The 19,872-nt window shown below is 64.6% G+C and overlaps 2 protein-coding genes across 3 annotated transcripts; both read left to right on the forward strand.

Annotated features, from left to right (window-relative positions):
* Positions 1-265: 265 nt before the first annotated feature.
* CLPTM1 (CLPTM1 regulator of GABA type A receptor forward trafficking) lies at positions 266-9,398 on the forward strand. 2 transcript variants are annotated; one of them, XM_038767538.1, is made up of 14 exons: positions 266-348; positions 1,518-1,633; positions 2,145-2,268; positions 2,790-2,948; positions 3,094-3,211; positions 4,013-4,098; positions 5,123-5,243; positions 5,394-5,638; positions 5,722-5,815; positions 7,306-7,496; positions 7,614-7,709; positions 7,985-8,120; positions 8,322-8,489; positions 9,095-9,398. In XM_038767538.1, the coding sequence occupies exons 1-14, from the start codon at positions 271-273 to the stop codon at positions 9,295-9,297; spliced, it is 1,935 nt and encodes a 644-aa protein (XP_038623466.1). In that variant the 5' UTR covers positions 266-270; the 3' UTR covers positions 9,298-9,398. The 2 variants fall into 2 exon arrangements, with proteins under 2 accessions (XP_038623466.1, XP_038623467.1); XM_038767539.1 differs by having other exon boundaries at positions 1,521-1,633.
* Positions 9,399-10,095: 697 nt separating this feature from the next.
* On the forward strand, positions 10,096-17,976 carry RELB (RELB proto-oncogene, NF-kB subunit). Its single transcript, XM_038767627.1, has 11 exons — positions 10,096-10,456; positions 11,702-11,710; positions 11,875-12,278; positions 12,398-12,555; positions 14,203-14,294; positions 14,837-14,968; positions 15,903-16,007; positions 16,100-16,315; positions 17,106-17,174; positions 17,316-17,387; positions 17,549-17,976. Exons 1-11 carry the CDS (start codon positions 10,096-10,098, stop codon positions 17,974-17,976), a joined length of 2,046 nt encoding a protein of 681 aa, XP_038623555.1.
* The last annotated feature ends 1,896 nt before the right edge of the window (positions 17,977-19,872 follow it).

Here is a 19,872-nt window from a genome sequence, read left to right on the forward strand (position 1 = left end):
ACAGTAGACGGGTAGGCTTGAGGCCTGACAGCGAGGGGCGGGGCCGACGGAGGGCGCAAAGGCCGCCGGGAAGGGAGCCCCGCCCAGCCGAGCCCAGCCGGCCGGAGGGTCCCGACGGTGGCCGTGTGGGGCCAAGCGGCGCCGTCAGTTCCGGGCGGTGTGCGGTGACGGGAGCCGGGGCAGATCTCGCGCGATCTCCCGGGCACCGGCGCGGGGGGCGGGGGGCCGGGACGGGGACCGGGGGGGGGCGGGGGGAAACGGAGCGGGAAGATGGCGGCTGCGCAGGAGGACGACGGGACCCGGAGCCAACTGGCCACCGGCGGCGGCGGCGGCGGCGGCTCCGGGCAGGTACAGGGCCCGGCAGGGGGCAAACCGCGCCGGACCGGGACCCCCACCCGCCCCTTCCCCGCCGCCCCCAATCCCCCCCCCTCCCCAAACGCTCATTTGGATCCCCCCTTTTAGACTGTGAGCCCACTGTCGGTAGGGACCGCCTCGATATGTCCCCCAAGCGCTTAGTACAGTGCTCAGCACACAGTAGGCGCTCAATAAATACGATTGACTGATTGGACCCCAGCCCTGGCCTCCTTCCGCCCTGGGGCTTTGGGAGAATCGTCCGACCTCCGACTGCCCCCGGGGGAGGGAGGGAGGGAGGGAGCGGCTCGAGGGGGAGGGTCCCTGCCCCCTCTGCCCCCTCTGCCCCTTCTGCCCCTTCTGTCCCTGGCCTGCCCTTGGACCCGCCCCGCCCCCGGTCCCCGGAGGCCACCGCCGCCGACCTCCTCATCCCCGAGGCCAGTTCCGGGTTGAGCCCTCTCCCCCCCCCCCCCCCCGCGCTTAGAACAGTGCTTTGCACATAGTAAGCGCTTAACAAATGCCACCATTATTATTATTATTATTATTATCCGGCCCTGGGGGCCCCATTGGCAGTGAGAGGCCTTCCCCGGGCCCCAGCCGGCATCCCCGGGCCGGGACACGGGGGCTCAGGCCGCCACGGAGCCCGCCAGACCCCCCTCTCTGCGAGGGGCGCGGCCCGGGGGGCCGCAGGGGACCGAGCACCGGCCCCGGGAACTTCGACCTGGTCGGGGATCCTAGGACCAGCTCGGAGCGGGGCCCGCAGGGGTCTCGGGCTCGACCCCCGCCCCGCTAGCTCCCCTGGCCCCTTCCCAACGGGCCTGGGTCTGCCAGAAGGCCCAGCGACCCACGTCAATCAATCAATCAATCGTATTTATTGAGCGCTTACTGTGTGCACAACACTGTGCTGAGCGCTTGGGAAGTACAAGTTGGCAACATATAGAGCCAGTCCCTACCCAACAGTGGGCTCACAATCTAGAAGGGGGAGACAGAGAACTATGTCGTCCGTAGTGGTGGGGGACTGGAGGCCGGGTGTCGATCATTCCCCAACTCCTGCCCGTGGGGATTGAGGGGCTCCCCTAGTCCGTGTGAGATGCGCCCCAGCCTTACCGTGCTGTCAACCCGGGGAGCCCTGGCCCGGTCTGCCACCCTCACCCGGCCCCCGCCAGCAGGTAACCAGCAATGGCAGCGCCAGAGGGGAGGCCCCCGCAGATACGCAGCCCCCGAATCCGCCCCCACAGCCGGCACCCAATGCCTGGCAGGTCGTCAAGGGCGTCTTGTTCAGGTAAGGAGCTGGGGGAAGAGGGCTGGCCCGCCTCGGCCAGGGGAGCGGAAGGGTGGGTCTGGACGGACCCGTTCAGGACCGGGAGAGCAGGGGCCTGGGATGTCAAGGGCAGGGAGAGGTAGGGGAGCTGCCCGCCTTTTCCAGGGGAGTGGAAGGGAGGGTCTGGGCGGACTCGTTCAGGTTCAGGGGAACAGGAGCCTTGGCTGTTCAGGGCAGGGAGAGGTGGGAGAGCTGCCCACCTTGTCCAGGGAAAGGGATCAGGCCGGCGGGAAGAGGGTCTGGGCTACCACGTTTGTGAGAGGGCAAGATGGGGCTAGCAGAGGAGCCTGGGCCTCCACATCAAAGGCAGGGATGCGGGGCTGGGGGCCGAGGGGTGAGGGCCCGTTCCATCCTTAGGTCCGAGCGCTGCCTGTCTGAATGGCGCCTCAGAGGTTTCCCTGACCTCTGAACAGGTTCTCGACCGAGAACCCCCTGCCCTGCCCCCATCCTCCTCCCCCTCCCCCCCTTGCAGGATCTTCATCATCTGGGCCATCAGCAGCTGGTTCCGGCGCGGCCCAGCGCCCCAGGACCCCAGCAGCCCCGGAGCGGCCCTGCGCGTGCCCAGCCGTAACCTGTTCCCCAAGGACACGCTGATGGTACGGTTCTCGGGGCAGGGGGTGGGGGTTTGACGGCTGGGCTGAGGAGGGGAGGAGCTGGGGGTGGGATCCTACCAAGGTCTGGGGGGCTGGACTTGTGTGGTGCGGGGGGCTGCAGCGGGCAGAGAGTCCTATCACGGTCCAGGGGATAGGAGGGGGCTGGAACGGGATCAGGGGCCGTACCTTGTCGGGGTGAGGGCCGATTGGGTCCTCCCGGGGCCTGGGGGTTGGGAGGGGCTGGTACAGGGCAGGGCCTGGACCATGTTGGGGCAGGGGCCGGATGGAGGATGCGGTGTGGGTCAGACTGGACTGTGAAGGGGCTGGGAAGGGGAGTCAGAGGGCTTTAGCAAGACCATGGCGGGTGGGGGAAGGCTGGGGCAGGTCAGGGACTGGACTGATGGGAAGCGGGGCCCAACGTTGGGAAGTTTGCTGCAATGCGTGGGGGGCTGGGGGCAGTGCAGCCCTAGCAAGGCCCAGCTGGCCCCGGCCCAGCCCCTGCCCGTCTCATCCCTTCCGCCCAGACCCTGCACGTGTACGTCTCCGAGCACGAGCACTTTACAGACTTCAACAGTTCCAGCGCCCTGGTCTGGGAGCAGCAGGACCTGGTGTACGGGGACTGGACCAGCGGCGAGCATGCCGACGGCTGCTTCGGCCACTACGCCGAGCTGCCCATCCCCCAGGTAGCCCAACGTCCTGCCCCAGAGGGACGGTCTGAGCTGGGGAGTCAGGCGGGGGGCGAGGCCGGGTCACCTTTTCTGTGGCCCGGGCCCGGAAGACAGGTGGGGAGCACCTCCCTCCTCACCCCGCCACCCCCTGTGCCCACAGAGCGTGCAGCAGAATGGCTCCATGTACCTCCACGTGTACTTCACCAAGAGCGGCTTCCACCCGGACCCCAAGCACAAGGCCCTGTACCGGCGCCTGGCCACGGTGCACACGTCTCGAAGTGAGGGACCTGGGGGTGGGGACCTGCACCACCGGGCATATGACGTGGAGTGAGGGGTTGGGGGGGGGGGGGCTGGGGGGTGGGGACGGACTCCAGGCAGGGAAGGGAGGCCACTAGCAGGACAGCCCAATCTCCCCACCCCATCCGTGAAGCGGCGTGGCGTAGTGGATAAAGCACGGGCCTGGGAGTTGGAAGACTAATCCCTATTCCACCGCTTGTCTGCTGCGTGACCTTGGGCAAGTCGCTTCACTTCTCGGTGCCTCGGTTATCTTATCTGTCAAATGGGGATTGAGACTGTGAGCCCTACATGGGACAGGGACTGTGTCCAACGCAATCTGCTTGTATCACCCCAGCGCTTAGTACAGTGCCTGGCACACGGGAAGCGCTTAACAAATACCATAATTGTTATTATTACTGTAATCTGTGGCTGCTGGGCCCCCTGGGGGCCGGGCCCCGGGAAGGGGCAGAGGGAACTGGAGGAGTCACAACCCAGCCCTCGCTGCGGGTGGGGGGCAGGGGGGGCTGTGGAGGTTTTTCTTTCTTTGTCTTTTGTTTCTTTAAAAAAAGAATCGTATTTGTTAAGTACTTACTGCGTTCCAGGCTCTGTACTAAGGGGCTTTGGAAGATAGGTCCCATGCACGGTCCCAGTGGGAGGGATGTGGGGGGGCGGGGAGGGGGACTGAGTTGGAACCATCCAGGGGAGACCCCAGGGTCCCCAAGCGGCTTCAAGCAAGCGGGCGCCTGGCACCCCGTGGGTCCCCCCCAGCAGCCGGCTGACTGCCCCCCACACCTCGCCCGCAGTGATCAATAAGTACAAGCGTCGCCGCTTCCAGAAAACCAAGAACCTGCTGACGGGAGAGACAGACGCGGACCCCGAGATGATTAAGGTGACGGAGCCCGGTCCCTCTGCCCCTGGCAGGGCTGATTTGGGCACCACCACTTTCTCCAAAAGACTGGGACCGGTGCCCTTCCTGTCACCTGGAGGGTCCCCGGCCTAGGTGTGCCTCCACCTCTGTGGGTTCCTCCTCGGCTACCTCCAGCTCTTGACTCTGTGTGTCACCCTTGACCACTCCCCAGTCTCTGCCTCTAAGCTTCCCTTTGCCTCTCCCCTGCTTCCGTGCCCCCTTCCCCTGCCCTCTGGGCTCCGTGCCCCTCTCCTGGGCTCCATGTCCCCCTCCCGTCCATCCTGTGCTCCTTGTCCCCCTCCCCGGCCTCCTGAGCACTGTGCCCCCCTCTCCTGCCTCCTGGTCTTTGTGCCCCCCTCCCCTCCATCCTGGGCTCCGTGCCTCCCTTCCTGGCCTCCTGGGCTCCGTGCCCCCACAACCCTGCCTCCTGGGCCCCGTGCCCCCCCCTCCCCTGCCTCCTGGGCTCCGTGCCCCCCTCCCCTGCCTCCTGGACTCTGTTCCCCCCTCCCCTGCCTCCTGTGCTCTGTGGGCCCCCCCAGTCTCCTGGGCACCCTGCCCCCAAGCCCTGCCCTGGGTTTCCCCCTGCAGGCCACAGCCCTGTTGGAAATCCAGCCCCACTGGACTTCCCCTTCCCTGGTGACTCACTCAAGCTGGCTGGCTGCCCACCTGCCCACCTCCCCACCCCCTGCCTGCCCCTGGGCCTCTGGACTCCGTGGGGTGGGGGCGGAGGTGGGTGGGAGCGGGCGTGGGGGGCGTAGGAGCGGGCTTGGCCCCGGCTGCCTGCACCAGCCTCGACCGGAACCTCCCCTGGCTCCCCGTTCTGGCCCGGGCCGGATCCTCCCCCAGCTCCCGCTCCCGCCTAGAACGGACCCTCCCCCGGCTGCCCGCTCCGGCCTGGGACGGACCCTCCCCCGGCTGCCCGCTCTGGTCCGAGACGGACCCTCCCCGACTCCCTGTCCTGACCGGGGTCAACCCTGCCCCCATTCACACTCCCCTTCCCTTGCAGCGGGCAGAGGATTTTGGTCCGGTGGAAGTGATCTCGCATTGGCACCCCAACCTGACCATCAATATCGTGGATGACCACACGCCCTGGGTCAAGGGCAGTGTACCCCCACCGTTGGATCAGTGTAAGCTCCAGCCGGTGGGGAAGAAGGGGAGTGGGGCAGGGCCTACTTCCAGTCCCCCGGGGCAGGACGGGGGCCCACAGCTTTGGGTTGGAGCCTCGGATGGGGCCGGGGGTGAGCGTTCGCCCTATCTCCTCCCCATCCGTGTGGCAGATGTGAAGTTTGACGCGGTCAGCGGTGACTACTATCCCATCGTCTACTTCAATGACTATTGGAACCTGCAGAAGGATTATTTCCCCATCAACGACTCCGTGCAGCACCTGCCCCTGCACCTCTCCTTCTGCCCGCTGTCCCTGTGGCGCTGGCAGCTCTATGCCGCCCAGAGCACCCGCTCCCCCTGGCACTTCCTGGGCGAGGACCTGTACGAGCAGTCTGATGAGGAGCAGGACTCGGTCAAGGTCGGCTGGTTGTGGGGCAGTGGACGGGGGCGGGGGCTGGGGGCCTGCACGACGGGTTTCCTGAGTCCTCCCCTTGCCCGCAGGTGGCCTTGCTGGAGACCAACCCTTACCTGCTGGCCCTGACCATCGCCGTCTCCATCGTGCACAGCATCTTTGAGTTCCTGGCCTTCAAGAACGGTGCGGCCCCGGCCCCCTCCCTCCCCGAGCGAGGCCCGGGAATGTCTGTCCGTCGTGAGCCTATCGTGGGGGACCAAGAGAAAGGGAGATGGTCCTCTGGGCCCCAGGGGAATCAGAAGGGGTTGGACTGGGACTGTTTGGGGAGCTGCCGGCTGCTGAGCCCTAAGGGGCGGCCTCTCCTTAGCCTCGGTTCCCCACTCTCCCACCCCCTTCGTGGCTCTAGCCTGACTCTCCTGTCCCTGACAGCCCCCCTGGCTCTAACCCCTGGGTCCCAATGGCCCCTTGGCTCTGGTCCTGATGGCCCCCAGGCCCTGGTCCTGGTCCTGACTCTCCCGATCCCGGCGCCCCCCAGGCCCTGGCCCTGACTCTCCTGATCCCGGCGGCCCCCAGACTCTGGCCCTGACTCTCCCGGTCCTGACGGCTCTCGCCGTCCTGACAACCCCTGTGCTGTGGCTCTGACTCTTCTGGTCTTGCTGACCCTAGACTGTGGCTCCGATTCTCCTAGTCCTGACCACCTCCCTGGCTCTGGTCCTGATGGGCCCCAGGCTGTAGTCCTGACTCTCCTTGTCCTGACAGTGTCCCCGACTCTGGTCCTAATGACTCCCGGTTGTAGCCGTGACTCTCCCAGCCCTGATGACCCCTAGGCCGTAACCCTGACTTGCCCGGTCTTCATGGGCCCCAGGCCCTGACTCTGACTCTTCTGGACCTGATGGCCCCCAGGCCCTGGCTCTGACTCTTCCGGTCTTGACGAACCCCAGGCTGTGGGCCTGACTCTTCTGGTCCTGACTGCCTCCCTGACGCTGGTCCTAATGACCCCTCAGCCCCGGTCCTGATTCTCTGTCCTGATGACCTCCAGGCTGTGGCTGAAACTTTCACAGTCCTGACGTTCCTCAGGCACTGGCCCTGACCCTTCCAGTTCTGAAGACCACCACCACACCCCCCCAGGCTGTGACCCCAACTCTCCTCATCCTGACCTCCTCACTGCCTCTGGTCCTTATGACCCTCAGGCTGTGTTCCTAACGACCTCCAGGCTCTAGCCGTAAATCTCCTGGTCCTGGTGACCCCCCCCTGGCTGTGGCTCTGACTCTCTCCCTGGCTCTGGTCCTAATGACCCCCAGGCCCTGGTCCTGACTCTCAGTCCTGATGACCCCCCAGGCTGTGGCCGTGACTCGCACGGTCCTAACGACCTCCAGGCCGTGGTCCTGATGGCCCCCAGACTGTGGTCCTAATGACCTCTAGGCTCTAGCCCTGAGTCTCCTGGTCCTGATGACCCCCCAAGACCCTGGCCCTGACTCTCCCGGTTCCGACGACCCCTAGGCCCTGGCCCTGACTTTCAGAGTCCTGACGGCCCCTAGGCCCCGGCCTTGACTCTCCCGATCCTGACCGCCCCCAGGCCCTGGCCCTGACTTTCCTAGTCCTGACGGTTCCCAGACCTTGGTCCTGATGACCCCCCAGGCCCGGGTCCTGACGCCCGCCCCTCGTCTCTGCAGACATCCAGTTCTGGAACAGCCGGCAGTCGCTGGAAGGCCTGTCCGTCCGCTCTGTGGTCTTCGGGGTCTTCCAGTCACTCGTGGTTCTGCTGTACATCCTGGACAACGAGACCAACTTTGTCGTGCAGATCAGCGTCTTTGTCGGTCTGCTCATCGACCTGTGGAAGATCACCAAGGTCATGGACATCCGGGTAGGGCCCTTCCCCTCACCGGCTCTCCCCGGCCCCTTCCCCTCGCCATCCCCCCAGCCCTCACCCGACCCTCCCCTCACCTGCCCGCACCACCACTCCCCCCCCCTCCCCCGGCAGCTGGACCGCGAGCACAAGGTGGTGGGTGTGTTTCCACGGTTGACGTTTAAGGACAAGTCGACCTACGTCGAATCCTCCACCAAGGTCTATGATGATGTGAGTGCGGGGAAGGAGGTGGACGCCCACGACGGGAGGTGGGTGTGGAAGGGAGGGGGATGGGTCCGGGGCCAGGGGGACCCTGGGGTCGGGGGGCCAACGGCTCTCACCCCTTCCCGGCACCTCCGGCTTCCCGGCCCGAGCCCCCTGGGGCTCTGGAAGCAGACATGCGGCAAAGGTGAGTGTGGCCACTCCCACCCCCTTGGGGGCCCAGGGCCCACCCAGGTGAGTGGGCTCCGGCCCCCACCCCCTCACCCCTCCCTCCACACCCACAGATGGCATTCCGGTATCTGTCCTGGACTCTCTTCCCTCTTCTGGGCTGCTACGCGGTGTACAGCCTGTTGTATCTGGAGCACAAAGGCTGGTACTCGTGGGTGCTCAGTATGCTCTACGGCTTCCTGCTGACCTTCGGTGAGCCTCCAGCCCCCTCCGGGATCTCCCCTCCCCTGCTGTGATGGGGGGCGGTCTGCAGGCCCGGGGACCTTAGCTCTCCCCTGGGGTGAGGTGGGTTGGGGCCGAGGCGGGGCTGGGGCTTCCGTGCCCCCCGCCAGGCCCCCAGCAGCTCTCCTGCCCTCCCTCCACCCCACCCGCCCCGGTCCCGCCGACCTCCAGGCTTCATCACAATGACGCCCCAGCTGTTCATCAACTACAAGTTGCAGTCGGTGGCCCATCTGCCTTGGCGCATGCTCAGCTACAAGGCGCTCAACACCTTCATCGACGACCTGTTTGCCTTCGTCATCAAAATGCCCATGATGTACCGCATTGGGTGCCTGCGTGACGGTGAGGGTGGGCCCGGGGCACCGGCCAGGCGGTGGGGCAGGGCCGGGGCCCGCTGAGGGGGTCGGCGGGCGGGGCGGGGGAGGGAGGGGGCACCCGTTGGGAGCCACAGAGACTCTGGCTGCTCTGGCCTCTGCTCCCCGCAGTCCAGCCGTTCATTCATTCAGTTCATTGTCGTATTTATTGAGTGATTATTTTGTGCAGAACACCATTCTAGGCGCTTGGGGAAGAACTCTATCACCATAAAAACAGACATCTTCCCCGCCTATGACGAGCTACAGTCTAGAGCTTACAGTCTGCAGGCATTAATATATATCAGTAAATTACAGATAGGGACTTAAGTGCCGTGGGGCTGGGGGGATGAACAAGTCAGGGCAACGCTGAAGGGAGAGGGAGAAGAGGAAAGGAGGGTGTAGTCAGGGAAGGCCTCTTGGAGGAGATGTGTCTTCAGTGAGGCTTTGAAAGGGGAGGAGTCACCGTCTGTGGGATTAGAGGAGGGAGGGCGGGTGTTCCAGGCCAGAGGCAGGCAGTGGGCGAGGGGATGGAGATGGAGCTCGATGGAGGTAGCCAGCTAACCCTGGTGTGGCCCGACCCTCTCTGCCCCTCAGATGTGGTGTTCTTCATATACCTCTACCAGCGCTGGATCTACCGAGTGGACCCCACGCGGCTCAATGAGTTTGGGACCAGCGGGGATGGGCTGGCGGCGCCCAGCGGGCCCTCCACCACAGGGGACACTGTGCGTCCGGAGCCGGGGGCCGGCTCCCCCGCCACGGGGGCCCCCAAGCCTTTAGAGGACAAGAAGAGGGATTAGCCGCCGTCCCGGCCGACCCGCACCCCTGGGCCGAGGAGCGCCCCCCGCCGCCCCCCGGCACCGGGGCCCGCGGACCGTGGGGGGAGTGGGGAGCGGCCCCGGGGCTTGTCGGGGCGGAGGGCCCGGGCCGGGCCTCGGTTCCGGGACCGCCCGCCCGCCCGCCCATCCGCTCGCCCCCGAGTCCGTGGGAACGTCCAGCGCGTCCGTGGTCATTGTGAATCATTCCGTATGCAGGTGTCAGGGCGGGCCGGGCGGGCGGGCGGGCTGGGGCCGGGCTGGGCCGCGGGATCCCCCTCCTCCACCTTGCCCCCCGCACTCCTCTTCCCCCCAGCCCATTTCCGCTCATCGTCCCCCTTAACACGGACTCTGGATTTAATAAATTCATATGGTGTTTAACTTAGCTTTGCTGTCTGGGCCCTCCTTCTGCCAGGGGCTGGGGGGCTGCGGGGGGGGTGTGTGTTGGGGGGGGACGGACACGTCCAAAGCCGGGGGGCGCCGCCCCCCGCGGCCCAGGCCCCACCCCGGGCCGGGCTGGGCCAGGCTGGGCCGGGCCGGTCCCCCGCCCCCGGGTCACGTGGTCGGCAGGGGGTTTCCCGTTTCCCCCGCCGTGACATCACGGGCGGCGGCGGCCAATGGGAGGCGCGGGGGCGCGGCGCCGGGGAATTCCGCGGCCCCGCCCCTCCCCCCACCTTCGGCCCCGGCCCCCGGCCCCCGGGACGCCGACCCACCGGACCCACCGGACCCACCGGCCCCGCGGGGACAGCAGAGCCGCCCGGCCCGGCCCGGCCCGGCCCGGCCATGCGGAGCCGCCGCGGAGCGCGCCCGCCCGCCGCCGATCTGCCCCCGCTGGGTGAGGGGGGGCAGGGGGCGGGGGAGCCGAGCCGCCCCGGGACCCCGGCACCCCGGGACCCCGGGAGGGAAGGGGGCGGAGACCCCGGGGGAGAGGAGCGGGGGAGCGGTAGGGGCAGAGCCTCCCAGGACAGTGAGGTGCGGGGGGCGGGGCAGCCCCCGGGGGACCGGGAGCGGGATGGGTCGGGGGTCCGGTCGGTCCCCATCGCTCCCTCCTCGTCCGAGAAGGCCGCCCCGCTCATCCCGCCCGCGCTGCCCCCAGGTGCCGTCGACCTACCGGGCCTCGCCCTGTCCTCGTCCCGGAGCACCGGTGAGCCTCGCCAACGCCCGCGGGGCCGGACCCCGAGGGGCCGGGAGACAAGGGAGAGCGGGCGGGAGAGCGGAGGCCCGGGGGGAGCGGAGGCCCGGAGGGAGCGGAGGTCCGGGGGAGAGCGGGGGTCCGGGGGGGAGCGGGGGTCCGAGGGGGAGCGGGGGTCCGAGGGGGAGCGGAGGCCCGGGGGGATTGGAGGCCCGAGGGGGAGCGGAGGTCCGAGGGGGAGCGGAGGTCCGGGGGGGAGCGGAGGTCCGAGGAGGAGCGGAGGTCCGAGGGGGAGAGGAGGTCCGAGGGGAGAGGAGGTCCGAGGGGAGCGGAGGTCCGGGGGTAGCGGAGGCCGGAGGGGAGCGGAGGCCCGAGGGGGAGCGGGGGTCCAGGGGGGAGCGGAGGCCCGGAGGGAGCGGAGGTCCGGGGGAGAGGAGGTCCGGGGGTAGTGGAGGCCGGAGGGGAGCGGAGGCCCGGAGGGAGCGGAGGTCCGGGGGAGAGCGGGGGTCCGGGGGGGAGCGGGGGTCCGAGGGGGAGCGGGGGTCCGAGGGGGAGCGGAGGCCCGGGGGGATTGGAGGCCCGAGGGGGAGCGGAGGTCCGAGGGGGAGCGGAGGTCCGGGGGGAGCGGAGGTCCGAGGAGGAGCGGAGGTCCGAGGGGGAGAGGAGGTCCGAGGGGAGAGGAGGTCCGAGGGGAGCGGAGGTCCGGGGGTAGCGGAGGCCGGAGGGGAGCGGAGGCCCGAGGGGGAGCGGGGGTCCAGGGGGGAGCGGAGGCCCGAGGGGAGCGGAGGTCCGAGGGGGAGAGGAGGTCCGGGGGTAGTGGAGGCCGGAGGGGAGCGGAGGCCCGAGGGGAGCGGAGGTCCGAGGGGGAGCGGGGGTCCAGGGGGGAGCGGAGGCCCGAGGGGAGCGGGGGTCCGGGGGGAGCGGAGGGAGGCCCGGGGGAGCCCGGTCTGCTCGCGACCGCCCCCCGGCGTCCTCCCAGGGCCCTGCACGTCCCGGGCCCGGCCGGGGCTGGTGACCCCGGGGTGACCCCCGACGCCCCGCCCCGCCCCGCCTCTCCGCCTCTCCGCCTCTCCGCCTCCCCACCGCCCCGTTCCGTCCTCCGGGGTCCCCGCGGCGGGGAGGGGCCGCCATCGGGCGGCGCGGGGCGCGGGCTGCGGGGCGGGGCGGGGCGGGGCGGCCGGGGGGCGCGGGCTGCGGGGCGGCCCGCCCATCTCACTTCTGCCCGTTTCCTCCCGGCGCCCGTCCCGCGACCCCCAGAGGAACTGGGTGAGTGCCGGGCCGGGGGCGGAGCCGGGGAGCGGGGGCGGCGGGGACCCAGGCCGGCACCGGCCGCGCCCCCACCGACCGGGCGGGCTTGGGGGGGGGGGGGGGCCCGGCCGGCCGGCCGGCCGGTCGCTGACCGTCCCGTCCCGTCCCGTCCCGCTCTCCAGAAATCATAGACGAATACATCAAGGAGAACGGTTTCCGGCCGGAGTCGGGGGGCGGAGAGGGCCCGGGGCCGCGGCTGGTGTCCCGGGGCCCCTCCCCGGCCTCCCTGAGCACCGTCACCCTGGGCGGGGGGGACCCGCTCCCTCCCCCCGGCCCTCCCGCTCCCCCGGCGGCGGCCTGGGCCGGAGCCCCCGGACCCTTGGAGCAGCTGCTGCAGCCGTCGCCGGTCCCGGCCCCGGCCCCGGCCCCGCTCCCGCCGCAGCCCCGGCTCCGGCCCCGGCTGGTCATCACGGAGCAGCCCAAGCAGCGCGGCATGCGCTTCCGCTACGAGTGCGAGGGCCGCTCGGCCGGCAGCATCCTGGGCGAGACCAGCTCCGAGGCCAGCAAGACGCTGCCCGCCATCGAGGTGGGGGCCCCGACGGCGAGGGCCGGGGGGCCCGGGGGCCCGGCCGGGAGGCGGGGGGGGGGGGGGACCGCCCGCTCGCCCCCCGGCCGACCCCCGCCCCTCCCGTCCGCCCCGTCCAGCTGCGGCACTGCGAGGGGCTCCGGGAAGTTGACGTGGTGGCCTGTCTCGTCTGGAAGGACTGGCCACACCGGGTCCACCCGCACGGACTGGTGGGCAAAGACTGCGCCGACGGCGTCTGCCGGGTGCGGCTAAGGCCCCACGTTTGCCCGCGCCACAGGTACGGCCCTCAATCCATCAATCGATCGAATTGATTGAGCGCTTACTGTGTGCAGAGCACTGGCCTAAGCGCTTGGGAACGTTGGCAACGTCTAGAGACGGTCCCTACCCAACAGTGGGCTCACAGTCTAAAAGGGGGTGACGGAGAACAAAACCAAACATACTAACAAAATAAAATAAATTGAGTAGATACGTACAAGTAAAATAAATAGAGTAATAAATATGTACAAACACATGTACAGGTGCTGTGGGGAAGGGAAGGAGGTAAGGCGGGGGGTGGAGAGGGGGACGAGGGGGAGAGGAAGGAAGGGGCTCAGTGTGGGAAGGCCTCCTGGAGGAGGTGAGCTCTCAGTAGGGCCTTGAAGGGAGGAAGAGAGCTAGCTTGGAGGATGGGCAGAGGGAGGGCATTCCAGGCCCGGGGGCCGATGGCGGGACAGGCGAGAACGAGGCCCGGTGAGGAGATTAGCGGCAGAGGAGCGGAGGGTGCGGGCTGGGCTGGAGAAGGAGAGAAGGGAGGTGAGGTAGGAGGGGGCGAGGTAATGGACAGCCTTGAAGCTCCCGGCTACAGTCCCTGCCCCAGCCTCCGTCCCTCCAGGCACGACCTCAGGATTGGCCCCTCGGAGCACGACCCCCCAATCCACACATCCGCCAAGCTAGCTGTCTTCTTTCATAGCCCTTCTGAGAGTTCGCTTCCTCCAAGAGGCCTTCCCAGACTGAGCCCCCCTTTTTCTTCTCCTCCTCCCCGTCCCCACACCCTATTCATTCATTCAATCGCATTTATTGAGCGCTTACTTTGTGCAGAGCACTGTGCTAAGCGCTTGGGAAGTACAAGTTGGCAACATATAGAGACGGTCCCTACCCAACAGTGGGCTCACAGTCTAGAAGAAGTCGACGCCCTATCTCCTTCCCCTCCCCTCAGCACCTGTATATATGTTTGTACAGATTTATTACTCTATTTTACTTGTACATATTTACTATTCTATTTATTTTGTTAATGATGTGCATTTAGCTTTAATTCTTTCTGTTCTGACAACTTGACACCTGTCCACATGTTTTGTTTTGTTGTCTGTTTCCCCCTTCAAGAGTGTGAGCCCGTTGTTGGGTAGGGACCGTCTCTCTATGTTGCCAACTTGTACTTCCCAAGCGCTTAGTCCAGTGCTCTGCACACAGTAAGTGCTCAATAAATACGATTGAATGAATGAATGAAACCGGCAACAGCCCTTCCAGGCCTGACCCCCCCCCACCGCAGCAACGGCCCCTCCAGGCCCGACCCCCGACCCCATCCCCAGCCCCACCTCAGCTATGGTCCCCTAAGTATGGGTCCACTCAGGTCCCGTCTCTCCTCCTCCCCCCACGCCAGCCAGGTATAGCCCACACCATATAAGACCCCTCCAGGGATGGTCCAGCCCATCCTCATTCATTCGATCATATTTATTGAGCATTTACTCAGTGCAGAGCACTGTACTAAGCACTTGGAAAGTACAGTACAGCAATAGAGACCATCTCTGTCCACAATGGGCTTACAGTCTAGAGGGAAGTCTAGAGAGTTTTTCCGGCCCCCGAGCAGTTGGGCCCGGCTCTGGCAGCGTGACCGGATTGGTAACCGGGTGGGCTCCAGGCTGAGCCGCCTGTCGCCCCCTCCTTATAGCTTCAACAATCTGGGGATCCAGTGTGTGCGTAAACGGGAAATTGAGGCTGCTATCGAGAGGAAGATTCAACTCGGGATTGACCCTTTCAGCGGTGAGATGATAATAACAATAATGATGGTATTTGTTAGGTGCTTGCTATGTGCGAAGCACTGTTCTAAGCGCTGGGGGGGATACAGGGTGATCAGATTGTCCCACGTGGGGCTCACAGTCTTAATCCCCATTTTCCAGATGAGGTAACTGAGGCCCAGAGAAGTTAAGTGACTTGCCCAAGGTCACACAGCTGACAGGTGGCGGAGCCGGGATTCGAACTCATGACCTCTGACTTCCAAGCCTGTGCTCTTTCCACTGAGCCATGCTGCTTCTCTGAGATCCTCTCTCCTCTCCCCCCCACCCCCAATAATGCACAGCAGGAGGGCGGGCGGTTGGTTTGGAAGTGGAGTCTAACTCTCCATCGTCCAGGATCGGGGGAAAAGAACAGGCGAGATTCCTAGGGCAGAGTGGACCCCCGGCCTCACGCCCAAGCCGGGTGGTCGTCTGCCCCTTCCCCATAGCCCCTTCTCTGCCATAGCGTCCCCCACCCACCGCGGCCCCGCATCCCTGCCGACTGGCCGGCTCTGTCCTCCGCCCCTCCAGCTGGCTCCCTGAGGAACCACCAGGAAGTGGACATGAACGTCGTCCGCATCTGCTTCCAGGCGTCCTACCGCGACCCCCAGGGCCAGCCAAGGCGGCTGGAGCCCGTCCTATCTGAGCCCGTCTACGACAAGAGTGAGGAGCGGGGATGGGCAGGGGAGGGGCGGCAGGGTCCGGGAGCTCGGAGGGGCCGCCTCGGGTCGGGCGGTGCAGGGGTGTGTGTGTCTGTGGGGGGAACGTTTGGAGATCGGGGGCCTCCCTGCCTCGGGCCGGACGGTGCAGGGGTGGGGGTGTGTGTGGTGGGATGTATTCATTCTATTCATTCATTCAATCATATTTACTGAGCGCTTACTGTGTGCCGAGCACTGGACTAAGCGCTTGGGAAGTACAAGTTGGCAACATAGACGGTCCCTACGCAACAACGGGCTCACAGTCTAGAAGGGGGAGACAGACAACAAAACAAAACATGCGGACAGGTGTCACGTCGTCAGAACAAATTGAATTAAAGCTAAATGCACATCATTAACAAAATAAATAGAATAGTAAATATGTACAAGTAAGATAGAGTAATAAATCTGTACAAACATTTATACAGGTGCTGTGGGGAGGGGAACGAGATTCATTCATTCAATCGTATTTATTGAGCGCTTACAGTGTGCAGAGCACTGGACTAAGCGCTTGGGAAGTACAAGTTGGCAACATAGACGGTTCCTACCCAACAACGGGCTCACAGTCTAGAAGGGGGAGACAGACAACAAAACAAAACATGTGGACAGGTGTCACGTCGTCAGAACAAATAGAATTAAAGCTAAATGCACATCATTAAAATAAATAGAATAGTAAATACGTACAAGTAAAATAGAGTAATAAATCTGTACAAACATATATACAGGTGCTGTGGGGAGGGGAAGGAGATAGGGCAGGGGGATGGGGAGGAGGAGAGGGAAAAGGGGGCTCAGTCTGGGAAGGCCTCTTGGAGGAGGTGAGCTCTGATGGGGCGGTCTGGGAGGTCGGGGGCCTCCCTCACTCGGCCCGAGAGTGCAGGGGTGCAGGCAGCCTCTCCCCACAGAATCCACCAATACGTCAGAGCTCCGAATCTGCCGCCTCAACAAGGACAGCGGGCCTTGCACGGGCGGGGAGGAGCTCTACCTGCTGTGCGACAAAGTGCAGAAGGGTGAGCCCGGGGGGCCCGGGGCCGGGGGGCCGAGGCGCGACCCCCCCGGGGCCCCCTGACGCCCCCGCGTCCCCTCCCGTCCCGCCCCGCAGAGGACATCTCGGTGGTGTTCAGTACGGACTCGTGGGAGGGCCGCGCGGACTTCTCGCAAGCCGACGTTCACCGGCAGATCGCCATCGTGCTCAAGACGCCGCCCTACGAGGACTTGGAGATCCCAGCGCCTGTCCGCGTGCGCGTGTTCCTGCAGCGCCTCACCGACGGGGTCTGCAGCGACCCGCTGCCCTTCACCTACCTGCCCCGTGACCACGGTAACCCCGACCGCCGCCCACCCCCCCAGACCCGGGACCGGGGGGCAGGGGGGAGGAGGCCCCGCCTCAGCCTCCGCTGCCCACCCCGCTGACAATAATAAATAATAATAATGATGGTATTTGTAGAGAAGCAGGGTGGTTCAGTGGAAAGATTCCGGGCTTTGGAGTCAGAGGTCATGGGTTCAAATCCAGGCTCTGCCACTTGTCAGCTGTGTGACTTTGGGCAAGTCGCTTAACTTCTCTAGGCCTCAGTTACCTCATTTGTAAAATGAGGATTAAGACTGAGCCCCACGGGGGACAACTTGATCACTTCATAACCTCCCCAGAGTTTAGAACAGTGCTTTGCACATAGTAAGCGCTTAATCAATGCTATTATTATTATTAAGCACTTACTATGTGCCAAGCACTCTTCAAAGTGCTGGAGTAGATAACAGTCATCATCATAATGATGGTATTTGTTAAGCGCTTGCCGTGCTGGGGTAGAGAATGATGGTATTTGTGCGCTTAACAAAAGCCATCATCATCATTATTTGCCAAGCGCTTACTGTGTGCCAAGCACTGTTCTGAGCGCTGGGGTAGATACAACGTAATTAGGTTGTCCCACGTGGGGCTCACAGTCTTGACTCTCATTTTATAGATGAGGTAACAGGCCCAAAGTCACCCAGCTGACAAGCGGCGGAGAGGGATTGGAACCCACGACCTCTGACTCCCAAGCCTGGGCTCTTTCCACGGAGCCACGTTGCTTCTCCCTCTGCGCCCCTGACGGTTCTCTTTCTCCTCCCCCGAGCAGACAGTTACGGGGTGGACAAGAAGCGGAAGCGGGGGGTGCCCGACGTTATGGGCGAGCTGAACAGCTCCGGTGTGTATAATCCCCCCTCCCCACGTCCCTCAACGACCCGCCCCGCTCCGGGGGGGCGGCCCATGCAGAGGGCGGAGGGGGGAGAGGGGGATAAAGATGGGGCGGACGTTTCACCCCGGTGCCCTCGGCCCCCTCCCCCAGACCCTCATGGCATCGAGAGCAAACGGCGCCAGCGGAAGCCGGCCACCCTGGCCCCTCCGGGTCACACCTCAGGTGGGTCTGGGGGCACCCGGGTGGGGGCCCCCGCTCGGCTTTCCCGTGCCCCCCGGACCCTCCCTGTCCGTGACGGTGGGCACGCCCCCTCGCCGTCCCCTGGCCGTCCCCTCCGGAGCTGCGGGCGGCCACCCCGGCTCAGCCCGCGTCTGTCCCCGCAGCCGCCCCGTTCTTCCCGCTGCCCGGCCTGGCGGAGCCGGGCTTCGTGCCCGCGGTGACGCTGCCCGGCCTGGAGCCGCCGGCCGGGCCGGACTCGCTGGACGACTACGGCTTCCTCTTCGCCCACTGCGGAGGAGGAGCAGGAGGGGGTGGCGTTGGCGTTGGCGGCTTCGAGCCCGTCCCCGCCGGCGTCCCCGGCCCGCTGTCCCTCCCTCTCCCCGGGCTGGACCTGCTGCAGGACGCGGCCCCCGCTCCGGGCCACGAGCTGATGCACCTGCTGGACACATTCCCTCTGGCCGGGCCCCCGGGCGAGGGCACCGCCAGCCTCGTGGGCAGCAACATGTTTCCCAACCAGTACCGCGACGGCGGCAGCGGTGGCGGCGGTGGCTTCGCGCTGGGCCTGCTGCAGCCGGGACCGGAGCCCACGTAGCGGGAGGCGGGGTGGGGCGGGGGTGGGGCTCGGGGGTGGGGGTCTGGAGGTGGCAGGGACCCCCACCCCTGCGGCTGGGGAATGTGGAATAAAGTCGGTTTGAGTTTTCTCTCTAGCAGTATCGGCCTCTGCTTGGGCGGGTTGGAGGGCGGGGGTGGCGCCCCGTGGTTGGGTAGGGACTGTCTCTGTTGTCGACTTCCTTAGTAATAATAAGGGCATTTATTAAGCGCTTACTATGTGCAAAACACTGTTCTAAGCACTGGGGAGGTTACAAGGTGATCAGGTTGCCCCACGGAGGGCTCACGGTCTTCATCCCCATTTTCCAGATGAGGTAACTGAGGCCCAGAGAATTCATTCATTCATTCATTCAATCGTATTGATTGAGCGCATACTGTGTGCAGAGCACTGTACTAAGCCCTTGGGAAGTACAAGTTGGCAACAGAGAGACGGTCCCTACCCAACCTTGGGCTCACAGTCTAGAAGGGAAGTGAATTGCCCAAAGTCACCCAGCTGACAAGTGGCGGAGGTGGGATTCGAACCCACAACCTCTGACTCCAGAGCTCGTGCTCTTTTCACTGAGCCGCGCTGCTTCTCTTCGTCCACTGCTCTGCACACAGATTTAGACCGTGAGCCCGTTGTTGGGTAGTGACCGTCTCTATCTGTTGCCGACTTGTATTTCCCAAGCGCTTTGTCCAGCACTCTGCACACAGTAAGCGCTCAATAGATACGATGGAATGAATGAATGGAGCCCGTTGTTGGGTAGGGACCGTCTCGATCTGGTGCCGACTTGTATTTCCCAAGCGCTTAGTCCAGTGCTCTGCACATGGTAAGCGCTCAATAGATACGACGGAATGAATGAATGGAGTCTGCTGTTGGGTAGGGACGCTCTCTATCTGGTGCCGACTTGTACTTCCCAAGCGCTTAGTACAATGCTCTGCACACAGTAAGCGGTCAGTAGATATGACGGAGTGAATTAATGGAGCCTGTTGTTGGGTAGGGACAGTCTCTATCTGGTGCCGACTTGTATTTCCCAAGCGCTTAGTCCAGTGCTCTGCACACGGTAAGCGCTCAATCGATACTATGAAAGGAATGAATGAATGAGGAGCAGCATGGCTCAGTGGGAGGAGCAGTGTAGCTCAGTGGAAAGAGCCCGGGCTTTGGAGTCAGAGGTCATGGGTTTGAATCCCGTCTCCACCACCTGTCTGCCGTGTGACCTTGGGCAAGTCACTTAACTTCTCTGAGCCTCAGTGACCTCATCTGTAAAATGGGGATTAAGACTGTGAACCCCATGGGGGACAACCTGAAACCCCCCCCAGCGCTTAGAACAGTGCTCTGCCCATAGTAAGCGCTTAACAAATGCCATCATCATTATTATTATTATAATGAATGAATGAGGGACTGAATGGAGAGGAAAGGGAGCCACGTGACCGCAGGCGCTTGGGAAGGACAAGTCGGCACCAGATAGAGATGGTCCCTACCCAACAATGGGCTCCATTCATTCATTCCATTGTATTTATTGAGCGCTTACTGTGTGCAGAGCACTGGACAAAGCGCTTGGGAAATACAAGTCGGCAACAGATAGAGACGGGCCCTACCCAACAACGGGCTCACAGTCTAAAACTGTGTGCAGAGCACTGGACTAAGAGAAGCAGTGCGGCTCAGTGGAAAGAGCACGGGCTCTGGAGTCAGAGGTTATGGGTTTGAATCCCGCCTCCGCCACTTGTCAACTGGGCGACTTTGGGCAATTCGCTTCCCTTCTAGACTGTGAGCCCACGGTTGGGTAGGGACCGTCTTTCTATGTTGCCAACTTGGACTTCCCAAGCGCTTAGTCCAGTGCTCTGCACACAGTAAGCGCTCAATAAATACGATTGATTGATTGATTGAGTAATCCCCATT

The sequence above is a fragment of the Tachyglossus aculeatus genome, chromosome 26 (genome assembly GCF_015852505.1).
Source record: "Tachyglossus aculeatus isolate mTacAcu1 chromosome 26, mTacAcu1.pri, whole genome shotgun sequence".
NCBI lineage: Eukaryota > Metazoa > Chordata > Mammalia > Monotremata > Tachyglossidae > Tachyglossus > Tachyglossus aculeatus.